We start from the raw sequence: 18,789 nt of genomic DNA on the forward strand, positions 1-18,789 counted from the left end.
CCATTCCTCTGCCCCCATAGGAATAAGCAACGGTAGCCTACATTTTCTCTCATGACAAATGCACTTTAACTTAAATTTGTCTACCAGGTGGTTTGGGCCTGTTCAACAGAATGGACATTACAAGTTTTTTTGGGAGGACACATGAAGCCTGGCCATAGTGAAGATTAGTCACACTGGGTTACTATTCAGTGGCTTTTACACCATTCTCATCTCTAGATTTGACTTTTGCAGTGAATGTCTGCAGATTATCACTGACATTCTTCTATTGTTCACAGGAGATGGTTTTCTATACAAAACAGTCAGCTTGTTTACCAGAAGAAACTGAAGGTATGTAAAATCTTCTTATAAATATTTTATATCCTTTCCTTTGTATATTCAAATCTCATCTTTCTAGATTGAACACCAAGGGGGCTCTCTCTTTGTTTCCATTTCTTGCATCCAGTCCCTGAAGGGCACCATTGTCAGTTTAATCACTAAACTACTAATTAATCCAACAAAAAATGTCCTCTATATATGCATGGGATAAAGAAGATTTGCCATACAGTAATGATAACACTCGAGGGCAGGTGGCAAGTGTGGACAGGGGATGGGGACAGTCTAGTCTTCTATCCTTGGCAGGGCAGTCTCCTATCCTTGGCAGGGCAGTCTCCTATCCTTGGCAGGGCAGTCTCCTATCCTTGGCAGGGCAGTCTCCTATCCTTGGGAGGGCAGTCTTCTATCCCTGGCAGGGCAGACTTCTATCCTAGGCAGGGCAGTACTCTACCTCTGCACGTGTGCCTGTCTTTCCATTAGATTTTTGCAGAGAACAGAACTTACTTAGTTGTAACCAACCTGAAGTGTTTTTACAGCTATTATAGGGTGTGGTGTCCAAGCCATGTTGCCTTTTAAGCTAACAATCAGATTCACTATTGTTGTATAGAAAAGGAGGAAAGCCTAGTTGGCATGTAGTACAATACTATGTTCCCTAAGAACCTTGGAAAGCTTATCCCTACCTGCTTTCCTGGCAGGATGTCCTGACGGTGGTGGTGGAGGACCTTAGACTGTGTACGGTGAAGCCCTGTGAAGATATAGAAAGGAGGTTTTGCTTTGAAGTCGTCTCACCCACAAAGTAAGTGCGATGAAGGAATGCTTTCAGTGTGTACAGAGATTGAGCTATACATCAATTACCCCCTACTCGGGGGGGCATTTTCCTCTATCACCTAAGGAACAGCACTGAAACTTTTCCTAAGAGAAACATACAAGCTGCCATTTCTTTCTGCAAATGCTGGTTGCATCATACTGATACTCTGGCTTCAAGTCCCTGACCCAGAGCAAGAATGCAGATAAGGATTTATTTTAATTTTACACAAAATTTTCTGATCTGAATACTTCTTCTTGAGAATGGGGAGCACTGTAGACATCAGCCTACAATGAGATACAACCATCAATTGCCTGAAAAGCTCCATCCCAGCTTATTGTTCCCCCCTCACCCTATCTGAGCTGGTTTGGCCACGAGGCATGTTAGAAGGCATACAGACATATGAAGGTTTCTGACAGTAAATGGCTGGATTGGGTGGATGTTCTTTGATGTCTGTAGGCACCTCAAACCTGACCTTGTAGTATCCATTATTGCATACTCTTCCATGCCCTGCTGGGTTAAGCTGTATCATTTTTGGGTTCTTAGCATTCTTTTTACAATGTCTCTCACACAGCAGTGATCATCAGTTCCTGTTACACCACAAGGTGATCTGCGCTCTGATCATTAATGGAAGAACTCGGCATTGTTGGAACACTCTAGGCATTCACAGTAGCAAAGGAATTGCAGATTTAAACCAGGTCATGAACCCCAGAGCTTTGCTATGATTCACCCTATAAATCCCTTGTCTGGGCCCCTGCTCACAGATGTTATTCCTAGAGCCTGCTGGCTTCTGTGCACATTAAAATATCAATAACGAGTATGTCGGGGTGCATCTGCTTCACATTCTCCAACTCCTCAACCTTTACAGCGTAATTGCCTTTTGGCCTTTCAGAAATGCATTAAAACCATCTGGAGGGAGCTGCCTGCTAAGGCCTGATTGAATAAAAGTCCAGCTCATCCAGTGCACTTCCTCCATAGCTGCATTGTCCATCTGTGTTGCACGCATGCATACTGTAGTCACCACCTAGTGGAAAACAATTATGTATTTTAGATTTTGACATGACAGCACATGATCATTTATATCCAATGTAGAAACCCATATGTAAAAAAAAGAGCAGAGGGATTCTTCCAATCTTTCCTCACTGCCTGCAAGTTTTAACCAAAGTGCTTTAACCAGTACTCTAAATCAGGGATAGGAAACCACTGGACTCCTGCTGTTGTGGAACTACAAGTTTTATGAGGCATTACAAGACTCGTTGTGTCTAGGAAGCTAAGATAGCAAAGCTATACTCATCTGAACCACGATCCCGGCTTGCTTTTAGACCAGTCCTATCAGCCTCACTCCCCGTTTGCTCCAGTGGTCTAAAGTCTAGCGAGTCATCATGTTCTATCACTGGAGCGGAGGAAGACACCGGCTGAAGGGAGCAGTGTAGGAGCCAGCCAGGATCATGGTTGGGGGTAAGTATTGCTTTGTCATTTTAGCTCCCTAGACAAAAAAGCACTTAACCATTGCAGTGCGGGGGTAGCCCGACTGCAAGGGTTAATATTTGATTTGCCCGGAGTTCTGCTTTAAAGTATAAATCCACCAAGGCCTTCCATTGCCCCTAGCAGCTGCCATAAAGAAAATAGCTTTTAGAACCCCGATCTGAGTCACGGTAATCACTGCGGCTCTGTACCTGATATTCTATTTGACTATGGGTGGATAATAAGTAATAATAGGAGTTTATTGTCATTGTTTAAAATCTAACAACGAAATTTCCATTTGCATTCCCTGAATGGTGCATTAAATATTTAACACCGTTAATAATAAAACCGTATGTACACATAAATAATTAAGTAAACCTATATAAAAAAAAGGGTCTATGTATGATTCCATCTAACCAGTTACTCCTAGTTATGTAGTGATTGATTCAGCCGTACCACCATGCTAGGATAAAAACTATTCCTTAGCCTAACCATTCGGCTTTCATTGTCCTATAATGCCTCCCAGAGTGGTGGGAGGGTAATCGGGCAATGACAGGGATGAGAAGGATCCTTCACTATATTTAATGCCCTTTTTGACACGACATGCATGATACATGTCCTCCAAAGTAGGAAGCTGAACACCAATGATTCTCTGAGCTACTATAGTAACCCTTTAAAGGGACTTTTTGTCTTTAGATACTGCTTAGTTAAATCACCCTCTGACATCTTATATATTTTGGGACTCCAGCAATGACATCTTCCACTCACTACCATGAAGTCTGTTTCCTCATGCTGCAGCTGGGGGGATCATTATTCCCTTTGAGGTTTCAGTGTACCACAGTCCAGTGTGAGTTCTTAAAACGTATCTAAAGCCAAACTTTTCAGTTTTGAATAGAGTGGGCAACCCTCTTCACTTTTTATTGCTGTCTATGTCCTGTCTGTGGAAAGTCATTTCCACAGCCAGGAAAGTCATTGTGACTAAAACTAAGGGGAGAATTTTGAGTTTTCAGTGGAACAGGAATAGAGTCTTCAGCTGGGGACACTTGTTGGGGTGATATCTCCCCGATGGGGACACAATCACCAAAAAATAATAATTGCCATGAAATGTACTGCAATATAGGATTGTTCTTTCATTTAATTACAAGTTACTGTTGATAAGCCAGTGGTTTTAATGCCGATGTCCTGCTTTCCCCAGGAGTTGCATGCTTCAGGCAGACTCGGAGAAGCTCAGACAAGCCTGGATCCAAGCAGTGCAGGCTAGTATTGCCTCAGCCTACAGAGAAACACCAGATAACTACTACATAGAGGTGAGGAGTCTTCCATTGCTTGTTGCCTAAAAAAGTTTAAAGCTCCACATCAATTAAACTTCTGTAAAAGACATTTCAAATATATGTCACTCTGTAGATAATATGCTATGCGAGTTGTATTTTGTAATTGTAGTTGTATTTCCTAATTATTTCCTCTTCGTATGGTTTCATCAAAGTGTGCTGTTTGACATCTGTGCTCATTCTAGATGCTTAGATTACAGCTTTTCAAAGTGTCTCTGTGGCATTGAAAATGTAGGGCTTGTGTTCTGATCACTTTTCCTTGCAACAATATTAAAGTGTGAATTGCAATTGAGAAAGTCCAATTAAGGGCTCTTGTCAATGGGAGTTGTTTTCCTGCATTAGAGGTACATTAGAAATGCACTTCAAACGCAGGTCAGCAAAATCCTATAGATTTTTAATTGAGCAGTACACATGGCAGTTCAGAGGCGGTGTTTGACCTGCTTTGTATGTGTCCTGTTTATTTACCTTTAACAGCCTTCCATTCATCTAAATTCAGCCTGTCCGTTTTTAGGGGGGCTATGCTGCCTTGCAGAGTTTTAGGTAGCCCCATCGTAGCCACCTTTTCATGTCTGCTTGCAGATGAGAACTAAAGCTTTAATAAACTCCATTCAGTGTTATTAGCTTTCAGTGTGATATTTGCTCTGTTAGATCTAGAATTCCTGGTAGATTCATGTTTCAAAACTTTCCTTTTTTTTACATTTAGAGGCTTGACCGGACAGCATCCCCATCCACAAGCAGCATTGACTCTGCCAGTGACTTACGGGAACGCAACATTAAGGGAGAAAGCATACTTCAGCGGGTACAGAGTATCGCCGGGAATTACCAATGCTGTGACTGTGGCCAGACAGACCCCCGGTGGGCCAGTATCAATTTAGGCATCACACTTTGCATTGAGTGCTCAGGGATACACAGGTACAAATTCGTACATCATTTTTGAGGGAGAACCATAATCAGATTAACAGGGTTTTCACAAAGTAATGGGATTCCCCATGTGTACCTAGGATTAATTTGTTAAAAAAAAACCACTTTCCCCTTGTAAGTATCCTAAATCCACTATTATTAAAGCAAACCTGTGCATTGCCCTTACTTTAATGCTCCCTCTCCAGCAGCACATACTGTACTTGTCTTTTCATCTCTCCCATTCCTAGTACTTCACAGTATGGAGAAGTTTGTAACTCACCCCATGTGACAGCAATAGTGCTTCGTGATTGGCCTCGTAATGCCATGTGGTGGTGTGGAGAGTCCCTAGCCTTGTGTAAGCTCCAATTCAAGAGCAGAGCGGCAAAATAAGCAATGGTTATTCAGCTTCAGGTCATTTAAAGTTTAGAAAGATAGCCAATCCTAACCATCCTCCCTCCACTTAGAGGAACCACTAACATAAACTATTGTAGATGGTATAGGAAGATGCATATTCATACATCCTGAGGTCAGCAGTACATGCTGAAGATAACTGCATGTGCACTTCGTGTTCTGTCTTCACAAAGATTTTCCAACACCATTCTGTGGCCTAAAATTTTATTCGAAGGGTCAGTTCACTCGAATCAGATATTTCAGTAGGTGCTAGAGAGGTAAACAACCTGACATTTTTTCATATGGGTTTGCTGTGCTCGTTATAGGGGTTTTATTCTCCCTGTTGGATCCTTTATTACCTTTTTGTTAAGGAGAATAAAAGAGAAAGTTCCTAAATATACAAAGGTGGACAGTGACACTCAAAACTCCCAGGTGGACAGGAACAGAGTTGGGTTTTATGACAGGGAAGTGTTGCTGTTGGAAGTTGGAGTATCCAAGACATATATGAAGCCAGGGGCTGACTTAACCGTTTAAGAACCATTTATTTTTAAAAAAAGCACTTTTGAGTGCCCTGTACATTTTAATGTGTAGAAATCTTTTCCATGTTTAATTTGTCCAGCACTGGGTATTAAGTCTTGGTAGCTTAGCATTTATTAAGTCATAGGATTCTTCGGGGATGTTATGCAATGTTTCATTGACTATACCTTTGTCGGTGTGCAGTGGAATTTCACCAGCATGTATAACTTGTGTGTTTTGTAGGAGTCTTGGCGTGCATTGTTCTAAAGTACGTTCGCTTACGTTGGATTCTTGGGAACCAGAGTTACTAAAGGTAGGTGAAGCACATTCTTTGTAACGGTAGCAAGTTAATGTCAGTACAGAAGTAACCTTACCGTATTTGTTTTTCTCTCTCTGACTTTTCATTAGCTGATGTGTGAGCTGGGAAACAGCACCATAAACCAGATCTATGAGGCAAAATGTGAACAGTTAGGACTGAAAAAACCAACTGCTGGATGTCCTCGGTATGTAATATATGATTCTTTTAAAAATGCCATCAGTGGCCAGAGAAATGGAAACTCTGCAGCAGACGTTAACCCACTCTTTCCATTTGTATAAGTGGAGTTATTTAAAGAGGGACTTGCAATAGACATTCCATTTACATCTGTTGTGCATACGGATAGAATACCAAAATGGATTTAAAGCCTAACTGCAGCCAATTTTTCTTAGTTTTGGATACAGTAAAGAAAAATCAACATTTCTCTCAGATTTGTATTTCAGTCTTTGACCCCACTAGGGAGGTTTTCCTTCACTTCCTGTCTCTGAGACACCTGTTGGAGAGATTTCCTATCTCCTGTCCTGACAGGGAGTGAGGGGAAATCTCAGTAGGGGACAGCAATAAAATAGAAAACTTGACATAAGCTCTAACCTTTCTCAACTCCTTTATCAAAATAAAACATTGTGGCTGTATTTGGGCTAACATACTAAAGAAAGTGATTGTGGGTGCCAGGAGGATGGGTTTGAGCATTGCCAAGAATGTATGTATTGACTCTTCTAAGTGAGAATTCTGGAATGTGTACAATGAATGGAGCAGAACACAGGACTCTTCAGGCCAACAAGATTTGAAATCACAATCGCCTTAGGCTTGTGCAACGTTTTGTAAATTGAGCCTTTTGCCTGCTATGTGTGAGCTGGTCCCTGGCGGGGGTACCTTAGGCGATGTTGGATGGTTCCAGCCATATTGGCAAATTGCTAGTCCACAGTACAGAAATTACCATCACAATACAATTATGGAGCACAGCAACCAGCATCAGAATGCACAATCACTCTTGCCTTTATGGATTATGACTCCACATAACCATACAGGGTACCTCTACTATGGACATCTTAAAGCATCTTTATTGGGCTTAGGAACATAAGTACTGGTGAATGTTGTTTACATTTGTACCACCATTACGGTAGATGTGACGAGTGGAATAACAGCTTTGGTATGATCTTGGATGCTAGTTGTGGTATGTAGCACCCAAGAACCTGCTTTGGGCAGTTGAGAGATGTGCTGATGTCGTTCTGCTTGGCTTTAACACCAGAGGTCAATAGGATTCTTGTCATTGCTATGGCAGGTACCACCTGTGGACAGGGCCAAAGGTAGTCCACATGAATATGTGTTACTAATTTTCTCTGACTTTGTCAGACTATATAATGCCTGATCATTTTATCATTTTCTAAGGTTTCTCAGGAAAGTCAAACAGTCTTTACAGCTATTCTGTTGTTACTCTTATTGATTTTTTTATTTTTCATGCTTTACTTGATCTATTTTCTACAGTCACAGAGAAAAATAAGACGGAGAAGACTTACTTGTGACTTAGAGCATAACAGAGATTTATATGGGAACCTGGACTGAATGAAGAGTCATGGGAAATGGATACGCCAAAACACATTCCAGTTTTCCTCATACATCTCCATATTATGGGAATAAAGTTCCCATAGCCAACATTTTTTCCCTGAAGTACTATTGTAGTTCTTAAATTTTTATGATGTTGTGTTATGTGGCCATTTTAGATATTTTGAAAATCTTCTTTAATGTTGAACTTCCCCACATTTTGGTAAGTCTAGCTCTTTAATTGCATTTTTTTATCAGACAGAACAAAGAGATCTGGATAAAAGCAAAGTATGTGGAGAAAAAGTTCCTGAAGAGGCTGGGCAGTGTAGAAGTAGAAAATGACAGGAAGTCTTCCCAGAGGTGGAGTGTGAAGAAGTGTCAGCGGAATAACAGCTCCATCAAAGCTCCCTCAGCGAGGCGGAAATACAGGCATGAAGGAGGAAACACATCTCCCGCCATGCTGTCCTCAGGTATGGCTTTGAAAAGTTAAAGGTAGCTCTCCAGCTATTGTAGTATAGTTATACTTGGGTTGATTCTCCAGTACCAAGACTTGTAAATACAGTCTGAAACTACAGTTTGAAAAAGTGTGAGCTAAGGGGGGACCCAGTCCTTTAATGCACTGCCACACTGCTGGATGGGCAAACTGACCAATTCTCTTTAAGGTATGCCACTGTGTAGGTCATAGCAAGGACAACTGTAGGATCTTCCCTAATCTCTTGGGTAATACAGTAAAGTTTCCCAACTCACGCATGGCTACATTGGGTGTATGGACAGTGGTAATGTTGTGCTATGAATGTGACAGGTAATGTTTTAGTTTAAGCCGTGAAATCTAATATTTATGATTTACAATAACTTTGTAGACGTTATTGCATGTGCTACTATCTGTATGATCTTCTGTTTTCAGCTGCAAAGATTGAGAGGAAGTTCCGTCGAGATTCCTTATTCTGTCCGGATGAGTTAGACTCCCTCTTCTCTTACTTCGACACGGGTTCCGGGCCACGCAGTAAGTATACATTACTGCTTTCCACCATCCACAATCTCCATCTTCATTATATGACCGTCAGGAATATGCACTGTGAGAAAATCTCTCCACCTTATTACACACAGATATGTTGTTACAAAAATATTTGGAATATTTGGATAAAAAGAAGGGGCATTTAGTAAGAGTAATAGAATCAGAGCAAGCAATGATAGAAAAGTGATGATAAATATTGAAATTAGGGCTGTTACTGATTAAAATTTTCGTGTTCGATTAATCGAATTTTTTTTTAATCGATTAATTTCGATTAATTATAACGCACATACAGATCCAACTACATTGGCCTATACACATACAGCACAGCAATTAAGTAATAAAATGAGCTAGGATCACACTAATCCAGTACGTTATTAATCTCACATGCCCCACTCAATATGGCCGCCGCTTGAGTGGGCCAACTCAGAATAATAACGTGCTGGATTAGGGTGATCCTAGTTCATTTTATTACTTCATTGCTGTGCTGTATGTGTATAGGCCAATGCCTTGGCTGGCGCTCATGCAGAAAGATTTAAAAAATTTGTAATCGATCAAAAAAATTCACGATTAATCGAGAAATGAATCGTTAATTTGCACAGCCCTAATTGAAATGTAGGATAAAAATAAGTTATAAGAGTAGCAAACATTTAGAATGCAATCAAGGCTGGAGGCAGCGAGGTGGCCTAGCTGTATTGGTTAACTACAGCAGAGAAAAGTTAGGTCTCCAGGCTGGCTGTGGTGTCTTACAGGGCTGGGTAAAACTCAGAACTGAGAGGACTGGAATATCAATTTTAGCAGCTTTCATATATGTATTCTAATGGTGTATTTAGCTTTTTGTCTGACGTTCAGCTTTTTATAATGGTATGCAAATTAAAAAAATGAAGATAAGCTAACATAATAGTGTTTTCTCAATTATTAATCTATTGGAGGACACTAGTGTAGTGCAAATGCAAGTGACAGAAGAGTGGGAGTAGTAGTTTTGTAGAATTTATAGGCTATGTAACTGAAACTAGTATAGGATTTGAAGCGCGTGTGTGTGCGCATCAAATAATAACAATGGAATAACGTGTACGATTCAGTTAAACTATTACTTATATAATTCACCCAGAAGATGTTGTTAGTTTTTCTGAGCACACCGATCTCTGAGTATGCCCCTCTTTTTTCATGACTCCCACCTCTGGATGTGGCTCTTATTGCTAAGGACTCCCACCTCTGGATGTGGCACTTATTGCTAATGACTCCCACCTCTGGATGTGGCACTTATTTCTAATGACTCTCACCTCTGGATGTGGCTCTTATTTCTAATGACTCCCACCTCTGAGTCTGACCATTTTTCTGAGGACACCCACCTCTGAATTTTTTTCTGAGGATGCCCAACTCTAAATGTAGCCCTTATTTTTTAGGACACCAGTCTATATCTCTGGACTTTACTAGATGCGCCCCATTTTATAAGTGCAGGAGAAAGCATTAGGATGATGTATGATGGATTTTATGCTCACAACACATATCTTGTCGGGGGGAGAGATTTTAAATCCATGCTTATACAAATGTTTGCGGAATGTAATTTGTAGAAGTGGCTGAATCTCTGATCACTGAACCAGCTTGGCACCCTTCAGTTGCTATGGCTTCCAGCTCAGCATTGCTCCAGCACCAACAGCAAACGGGTTAATTTAAAAAAAAATTGCTTTCAATAGTATTGGCTTCAACAGATGATATTGGGTAATTAAAGCACTGAATGACAGAGGTTTTTTTCTTTTGAATGTCTGTAGTCATACCCCCTTATCTCAGTATGCCGAATATGAGCTAAAAGTATGCTGCTAAGTACGAGCAGCAGTTTTTGTATAGTAAATAAACTATTATTCATAATTATGGGACACTAATCAGACACTCATTAAGCTGCCCATTCCATGTAATTCAAGACAAGCAATTGTGGAAAAAAAAAAACCATTTTGGCTTACTTGTCCAGGTGTGGAGACATGTACCCTCTACTCCTTAGCTAACCTTACAGACCAGCTTCTTGCTTTTAGAACTTTGTGATCTCCACTGATTACATAGTGTAGTGCAGTTTGGAAATCATCATATATAGTATGACTTGTGACACTGAACACATTGAGATTTATGTTTTCTTTGCAAAGGGAACCTTCCTAAATAAGGTAACCCTGTGCTCACGTGGGAAGGAGCCTGTACTGCTTTAGCAAATCAACTCCTGTTATAAAAAATGCAATGTGCGGCAAATATATTTGCAAAGTCGTGTGGTATCCCTATATAAATTAAAAAGCGAACCTGTTTTAAAAGTACAGATAACCTTTAAAGTGGTTCTTCCCAAATTTTTTTTTTTTTTTTTTGGTTTTATTTGGGAAGGCTTAAATCCTTAGACAGGTTTTACTGCTCATTCTCTCACTTCTGGTGACACCCATGGCATTGTTGTATGTTGGCGTATATGTTGTCCTTTGCCACCCTTATTCTTATAAAGAACACCGCTGTGCTGCAATGCACCTCTGCTAAACAAAAGTTGTGCATTTTTATGCATGCTGCAGTCCACTGCTTGGCTGCACTGCCTGACATATATGAGACTATTCATTACTTGTGCCTTGTTGGTACATTTATCAGCTCGTTCTTTGCTCTTGAAGATGTGGATAACAGATGACTCTCAGATAATGAATTTTTTCCCTTAGCAGTCAATCAAGTCAGCTCAAATCATTGCATGATTGGTAGCTGTGGGAAAGAGATCAATTTTTTCTTTGGTTTTCTTTGCTCTAGTTTGTCGTAAATTATTCAGCAACATGCAGATGTGTCTTGCTTTAAAATTCTCTGATGAAATTGTGATCCCCAGGCATTGATGTCTGGGGTGCAATTAGTTTAACCTATGCCTTACTCTAACGGTCTTTACTTTGTAGTTTTGTGAATGGCTGTCATATAGTTCATAATGCACAATGTTTCCATTTGTGAAGCAGAACAGAAAAAAAAGCTGTGCTACCTCTTTCATTGTGGAATTAGTTGTCGAAGGACAACTTGTACCTGTTTTGGTAGAAAGCTTAGCTGTAAGCAAGGATACATGGAGCTCAGAGAGATTCCCTTCAAAGTTTTATCTCTTTGAAAATCAGCAACAAGATATGGACAGTAATGAATCATGCAATTCTTCCTGTATATTAAAAATATTTTTGAACTCCCATGTTCTGGTAGTAGAACTTTACCATAAAACCTTACGTTAGCATAGTTTAGTAGAGCTACGCATGATACAGGTGTTTATTTTTTTTATAACATGTATATGTTAATTTCTACCAATCACTACTGGATACATTCCAGAGCTAGAGCACAAGCCATGTATAAAATAAATTCTTAATTTAAGAGGATTAAAACTATAATAATATTCTTTTTCAATTTTTAAGCACCGTAGTTGGATTTTGAACATTGGATGCAGACTTATCCATTCTTAAAACCTCTTCTGTTTGTTGTTGTGTGGTCAAAATGCCTTGAACCCTAAGATCTCACTTCATTAGCGATTGCATGTGTAGTTCCATCATCATGATAATACTAGTAGATGTAAGACCGTACTATTTCATTGACTATGCCATCACCTTCCTCTTAGGTGCCAACCAGCTTCCAGCGCAGCACCCCCTGCCAGCTGCACCATGGACTGGCAGTGGCGCTGAGCCCGGTGGGAGCGCTATGCCGTTCCTCCCGGATGGAGGTAAGGTCGGCGACAAGAGAAAGTCACTAAAGACATACCTACAAAAATAGTAATTGTTAATTCCTTAGAATTACGATATAAAGGTTTTAATGTGGCCGAATGCAAGAAAAGTCGGCCATTTTCCACCTGAGAAAGAAAATGCAATGTATTTATTTTTAAACTTTCTCCTTTTAGTATGAAAGGTTTATAAGGACTGATTACTGTATGCAAAGAAGAGCTGTGGTACATTGTACAAATGTAACATATGCATCATATGATTTAAATATCATTTGCTTTGCAATAGTAAAAATGTGTTTCAACATGAAGATAGAATAATGAGGATAGATTGTAAAGAGAAGATTATATATAGATTAGTAGAAAAAAACAAACAAGTGAGCTGGGGAACATGATGAAGAGTAAGAGAGCTAAGAAATATGATGAAGAGCAAGAGAGCTAGGAAATATGATGAAGAGCAAGAGAGCTGGGGAAAATGATGAAGGGCAAGAGAGCTGGGGAAAATGATGAAGGGCAAGAGAGCTGGGGAAAATGATGAAGAGCAAGAGAGCTGGGGAAAATGATGAAGGGCAAGAGAGCTGGGGAAAATGATGAAGAGCAAGAGAGCTGGGGAAAATGATGAAGGGCAAGAGTGCTGGGGAAAATGTTGAAGAGCAAGAGAGCTGGGGAAAATGATGAAGGGCAAGAGTGCTGGGGAAAATGTTGAAGAGCAAGAGAGCTGGGGAAAATGATGAAGGGCAAGAGTGCTGGGGAAAATGTTGAAGAGCAAGAGAGCTGGGGAAACTGATGAAGGGCAAGAGAGCTGTGGACAATGATGAAGGGCAAGAGAGCTGGGGACAATGATGAAGAGCAAGAGAGCTGGGGACAATGATGAAGAGCATTGTCCATCTTTTGACGATGAGCCTATCTGATTGCATAGTCGTTCAGGTTTACTTGCATTGTCTCATTATTTGTGTACTATACTTGACAGGTTCTCATTCATCATGATGCATGATGAGATTTACTAACTCAAAACTAACTGTAGATCCATTCCAATATAAGCTGTCAATTCTGTCTGACAGAAATGCAAATTGGTTTTTACGCTTAATGTTTTAAAATGTTAGCTGAAACTTGCACTATAGTAAATATGCACAGTGTATTCTGCAATGAGATTAAATCTGAAGTTCAGGCATCTACTGTATACTTGCATTCAATAATGCATCAATAAATGTATTTGTAATACATGCAAGCAGTGTAAGTACCTGAATTTGACCTGTTAACAGCCTTTTGCAATCACCTGTACAGCAGACTGTGAGTGGGAAAAGCAGCACTGTGAGACAATCAGTTAGTTGTGCTTACAAAGAACATGCTGATAGTAGGCATGAGCAGATTGTCAGAGAAAATGAGCCAATCACTATCCAGTCACAGGCTGGGGGAGGGACAAGACCTCTAAGTATTACATAACTGCAGCGGCAAAAAGTCAGGTCTCCTGCCCTGCCATAGAGAGCTGTACTGTGTAATGGCCTGTATAAATCTCAGAACTAGATGAACACACATACCTTTGACAGGTAAACAGCTCTTTGCCTGGAGTTCAGCTTTAGCAGTATAATTGTTATAAATTAGCTTTTGTCTTTCTACCCAAGTGAGCTCATTTGGAAATGTATTAACCCAATATGAATCTGGAGCAATGTACAGTTTGTAACTGTAGCAGCTGAATGATTTATGTGCCTTTAACTCTGCAATATGCTTATACTGTCACTCTTGCCACAGATCTCTTCACATAATACAACAATTGTGCATATGTGGCAAAATTGTTATTGTATTTATGGTTGCACAGTAGCAGTGGGCACAACTAAGCAAGTAATATAACTTACATTGTGTGTACCAAATAGGTAATGTTTCTAATTGGACTCTAATTGGGTCCTGTATACATTAAAATCAGACTAATGTTTTTGAACATTGCACAATATTTGCTTGTAGACTTAAGAAATAATTGTAGGCAGTCAGTAGACAGGCATGTTATGGAGAGGAGGTGAGGGGTAGATGTTCTGTGGTCCTGGAGCAGACAACTGGGCAGGGCTGACAATGCTGGTTGGGATTTTAGTACAGCAGAGGCAAAGTTGTCAGTTTAAAAGAGAAAGTTAGGAACTCATATTTCTCTACTTGCAGCATTTCTGAGTCGGAACGCAGATGTATTGCAGAGATTTTAGAGATAAAGGGGCTGTGGTGTCATCTTCAGAGTACATCATGCTTCATAAGAGGGCATATATAAATCTTTCATACATAAACTTGTACCATTAGAATACCTTTAAGCATAAATATTTACATGTTTGCAAAGGCCCAGCTGTGATGGACACAATGGCTCTATGCATACAAGCTATATTAGAGCCAAGGCAGAATCCCACTAGCCCTACTTGGGCTATAACCTATTAGAAAAGTAGTAAACCTGCATATGAGGTCTGGTATTCTATTGGGTGTTTTAATAAGGATGGTGAGGGTGAGGGATGCTTTTTGTTGGTAAGGTACAGTTAGCATTTTAGGTATATCATGGTTTTTCATTGTAGTACCTCTGAAGTCCAAAATACATTTCTGCAGTCTACTTTATTTTAACATGTGTTTGGTATTTTTTTTGTTGGCCCCGCAGGTCTGAGCAGTGACAGCGGCCTTGGAGGAAGCACAGACGGAAGCAACGATGTCTTGGTGTTTGGCTCGGCAGTGGACAGTGTCACAGAGGAAGGTAAATATCTCCACTGCAGTTACTACTCCTTAGAAAATATATTTGTTTCCATTTGCACTGTTTTTTTATCATTAAAAAAATGAAGCAATAATGGAATAACTAAACTACAGTATACCACCAGTTATTGGTAGTGAGATTTATGAAAGTGTGAGATTTTCCGTTAGAACTGACTGAAAAAGGCCAACTCATACAGATCTTCAAGATGCCCTATTGGAGATACCCTCCTCGGCGCATGTGAAATGTGGTACAATATACCACATTGATAGAAAGCATAAAGTCAAATACATAAGGCAAAGTTCATGTTTGTGTAAAGCTTAGTGAGCCAGAGTAAAGCCAGTGCAGATCCTTTACAATTAGCCACTCACAGTAGAACTTTAATACAGGATACAAAGAATCTCTTATCTCTACAAAGCCATAACATTATGTTTATGCAGTTTCCTGATGTAACTGCACAGTTCGATAGACTCATTGATGACTGTTGACCGAAGATGCAAGCGTGTAGCGGGAAGCAGATATGTCAATGTGAAAGCAAACATCAATACATAAATGTCATACATGTACATGCTTCACTGTCACAGCAGCAGAATTGAAGACAAAGATAATGTCAATCATTCTTCACCTTTTCATACATGTGCTTAACTCTCAGCATTTGATGTCCTGTCTTCTTTACAAGCACCATCCCACATATACTACAGCTCTGCCACAATCCATTTTAGGTCATTATAGGACTTGCCATTCATATTTACTGTTGGTAGGGGCACCATTGGGATATGTGGCCCAAATGGATGTCTAATTATCCTCTATGTGATGGGATAACTCTGAGGCTGCAAAAGTATTGATAATCCCATTTATCAAAGTGTCTACAAAATGAAATGGCTTTTTTCCTAACACTGACATTTCATATTATGCCAGACTGACCTTTCACACTTTTCTTTTTATGACCTTGAATGGAAGAATATTCTAGGTGCTTTGAAGACAGTTCATGTAGAGATTATAAGACCAAGTAGAGTTTCATTGGCTGAGAACCTGATACACGATCTGTATTTCTTTTTTTCGTTCAATCGTTTTCATGCTTTTACTATTTGAATAAATCCAAACAGATTGTAAGTATTGGAAGGATAATAGATAGGAATATATTTTTGATTTAGACAACTTTCCCTTCCCTGTAAATTCAGAATGTGAGGTCTCAGAAGAGTCTAGCGGAGAAGGAGAGACTGAACAAGAGCCATCAGACCCTGAAGACCTGAGGGAGTTGCACCCTGGCTTGTTAATGTACAAGGCATCTCGAGCCAGGAACCTGCCTGTCATGGCTGAAGCATTTGCCAATGGGGCTAATGTCAACTGGGTGAATGATGAGGATGAAAGCAAAACTCCTTTAATCCAGGCTGTGATAGGGGTAAGCATGATTAGCATATCTCAAGTGTATGGGCATTACCACATGTCATTGGGTACCATAGTATAATCTTCAGAAACCCTTCTAGCTCTGTCTAAGGCAGTCTTCCCAGTACTGCAAGAAAGACGGCATACAAATTGCTTTTTGTCAGCAGCCTAAGAGAGGTGCAAGATCCCGAGGAACTCAGTCTTCTTCACATTGTGTCCTCATATTTTAGGGTGTTATTTCCTTGGGAATTATATGGTTTTGGGACTTCAAAAGAGAGCCTCATCAAATCCATATAATTTATAACCATAAGCGGACATCAAAACTTTGATGTGAGACCCAGTTAGTGGTCCTGAGACACAGGCTGCATGCCCAGGGTCTGATCTATATGGATGGCTGCCTTTCCATTATTGTCCTATTCCATTATAAGTATTCCAGTATAATTTGATATCCTCCATTTATACTACAATTTATAAACCCCACTCCTGACGTTTTTAAAGAGAACCTACAATTATTACCTTTCAGGTTACAGTGACAGTCTCTTACTAGTACATCCCCCAACTCACTCATACCTACTTTCCCTGTGCTCCTTTGCCACTCTGTTGAAGCCAGCGCAAATACCTGCTGCTCCAGCATGCAGTGGTTGGACCTGAGAGGGCAGGCCCAAACACTGTCACTTGAGGGTGATATCATCGGTATGTGCTCCAACTGCATTCTACACAGAGCCTAAATAGGGTTGGACCCTTTGTGAAATGAAGCAGCAAGAGGCCATGGAAGGAAAAGATGACTAGGTTTTCTGGGATGGTTCGTTATGATGGGTACTATTGTTCTAGGAAGCAGATTAGAAAACAGCAGAAATTAAATATACTGTACATTACATATATATAATTATAGAATTACAGTTATTATTAATAAATTATTTCTGTGGGGCAGTGTCATATATATGGTAAAACTCTGAGTCAAAGAGCAATATGGGGGATCCATTGCAACCTCCATCAACGACTATATGCCATTTGAATGGCTGTTACACTGATTTATTAGTGTTAATACATTTTGAGTCACTACAAAGGAACAAGTATGCAAATCAGGAAAGTCTGAAGTCCTTATTTGCATACTTGTTCCGGGTCATTGAAACAAGGGCTTCAGCATGACAGCTGAAGCCCTTGTTTTTTTCCCATTTTCAGGAGTAGTTAGCCTCCATGTTTTCTTTAAAGATGCCTAGATAGCCCTAATTTCTAATTTGTGGCACCGTGCTGTACTCTGGTGTCTTTTTAATCTCAGTATATAAAAAATATACATTGTATTTACTCAGGGATCATTGATAGCCTGCGAGTTCCTTCTACAGAATGGTGCAGATGTCAACCAGACAGACGTTCGAGGTCGAGCACCTATACATCACGCCACGTATCTGGGACATACTGGGTAGGTACTGGGCTATGGAGCCAGAGTACAGATCTTACAAATGTATATACACTACAGTATACTATTGGTGTATCTGCTCGGCACTAATTGTTTTGTGTTTGTTTCCTGTTCAGCCAAGTGTGTTTGTTCTTAAAACGAGGAGCCAATCAACATGCTGTGGATGAAGATGGACAAGATCCGCTCAGTATATCTGTGCAGGCAGCTAATGCGGATATTGTCACTTTGTGAGTGTTCTATTTTCATCTGGTCTTTTGTGACTGTTATGTACAATTAATACACACAGACAAAATTAAGCCTCATACACTGGGATCATGGCTTCTAATCATCAATGTAACCATAAGATTAAGCTAGCATTTACAAAGCATTTAGCAAGCTTCAAACAGCTTTTTGGGTGGTGTTAAAACACCCTTCTGCTCCACTCTAGGAAGATTGAATACAGTTCTTAAAAGAAGTGCTTACTGTACCTTTAGGACCCATTTAAACTGGATCCATTCTGTTGCGATCCATTGCGTTGTGATAAGTTTTTCAACTGATGCTAGTGTAAGGGCCCTGAAAAAATTAATGCAGTCAAATAGAGTCCCACCGCACTCCTGACTGAGAAGTCCCATATAATGTGGGGCGGTGCTGAAGTGGCCGCGGATGGCACTGCCAAATACTTGCAAAACAGAAAAAATGGTCACCAGCACTCCAAGTTTTCTTCAAAACAAAATCCTTTTATTCATTCTTGCAGGTCATATCACCATGCGTGACAACGTTTCGGAACCTGTCCGGTCCCTTCAACTTGGAGTGCTGGTGACCTTTTTTCTCTGTTCTGAAAAATAAATGGGTGCGAATGAGACCAGTACACACTGCTCATGTACTACTTGCATAACGCAGTGGATCCGGTTAGAACAAGCCCCATTCATGCCCATTTCTTTCTCATGGCCCTTCCGCCAGTATCCATTGTAAAACGGATACACAACGGATCGAAAGGTACAATTGCAAGTCAGCGAACTCTTCG

The 18,789-nt window shown here is 40.2% G+C and overlaps 1 protein-coding gene across 3 annotated transcripts in view; it reads left to right on the forward strand.

Annotated features, from left to right (window-relative positions):
* ACAP3 (ArfGAP with coiled-coil, ankyrin repeat and PH domains 3) overlaps nucleotides 1-18,789 on the forward strand; it is a 160,452-nt gene that overhangs the window by 124,513 nt on the left and 17,150 nt on the right. Inside the window, exons 12-24 of one of the 3 annotated variants that reach the window (XM_018568682.1) lie at nucleotides 276-327; nucleotides 1,008-1,108; nucleotides 3,777-3,888; nucleotides 4,613-4,821; nucleotides 5,959-6,028; nucleotides 6,124-6,218; nucleotides 7,832-8,043; nucleotides 8,478-8,576; nucleotides 12,178-12,279; nucleotides 14,897-14,989; nucleotides 16,165-16,385; nucleotides 17,680-17,789; nucleotides 17,903-18,013. In XM_018568682.1, the coding sequence (XP_018424184.1) occupies nucleotides 276-327; nucleotides 1,008-1,108; nucleotides 3,777-3,888; nucleotides 4,613-4,821; nucleotides 5,959-6,028; nucleotides 6,124-6,218; nucleotides 7,832-8,043; nucleotides 8,478-8,576; nucleotides 12,178-12,279; nucleotides 14,897-14,989; nucleotides 16,165-16,385; nucleotides 17,680-17,789; nucleotides 17,903-18,013 (1,587 nt within the window). Of the gene's footprint in view, nucleotides 1-275; nucleotides 328-1,007; nucleotides 1,109-3,776; nucleotides 3,889-4,612; nucleotides 4,822-5,958; nucleotides 6,029-6,123; nucleotides 6,219-7,831; nucleotides 8,044-8,477; nucleotides 8,577-12,177; nucleotides 12,280-14,887; nucleotides 14,990-16,164; nucleotides 16,386-17,679; nucleotides 17,790-17,902; nucleotides 18,014-18,789 lie in introns of all 3 variants that reach the window. The other 2 variants (XM_018568683.1, XM_018568684.1) reach the window with 2 other exon arrangements.

This window comes from Nanorana parkeri, unplaced genomic scaffold (assembly GCF_000935625.1).
Source record: "Nanorana parkeri isolate BGI_ZX_2015 unplaced genomic scaffold, ASM93562v1 scaffold1226, whole genome shotgun sequence".
Classification (NCBI taxonomy): domain Eukaryota; kingdom Metazoa; phylum Chordata; class Amphibia; order Anura; family Dicroglossidae; genus Nanorana; species Nanorana parkeri.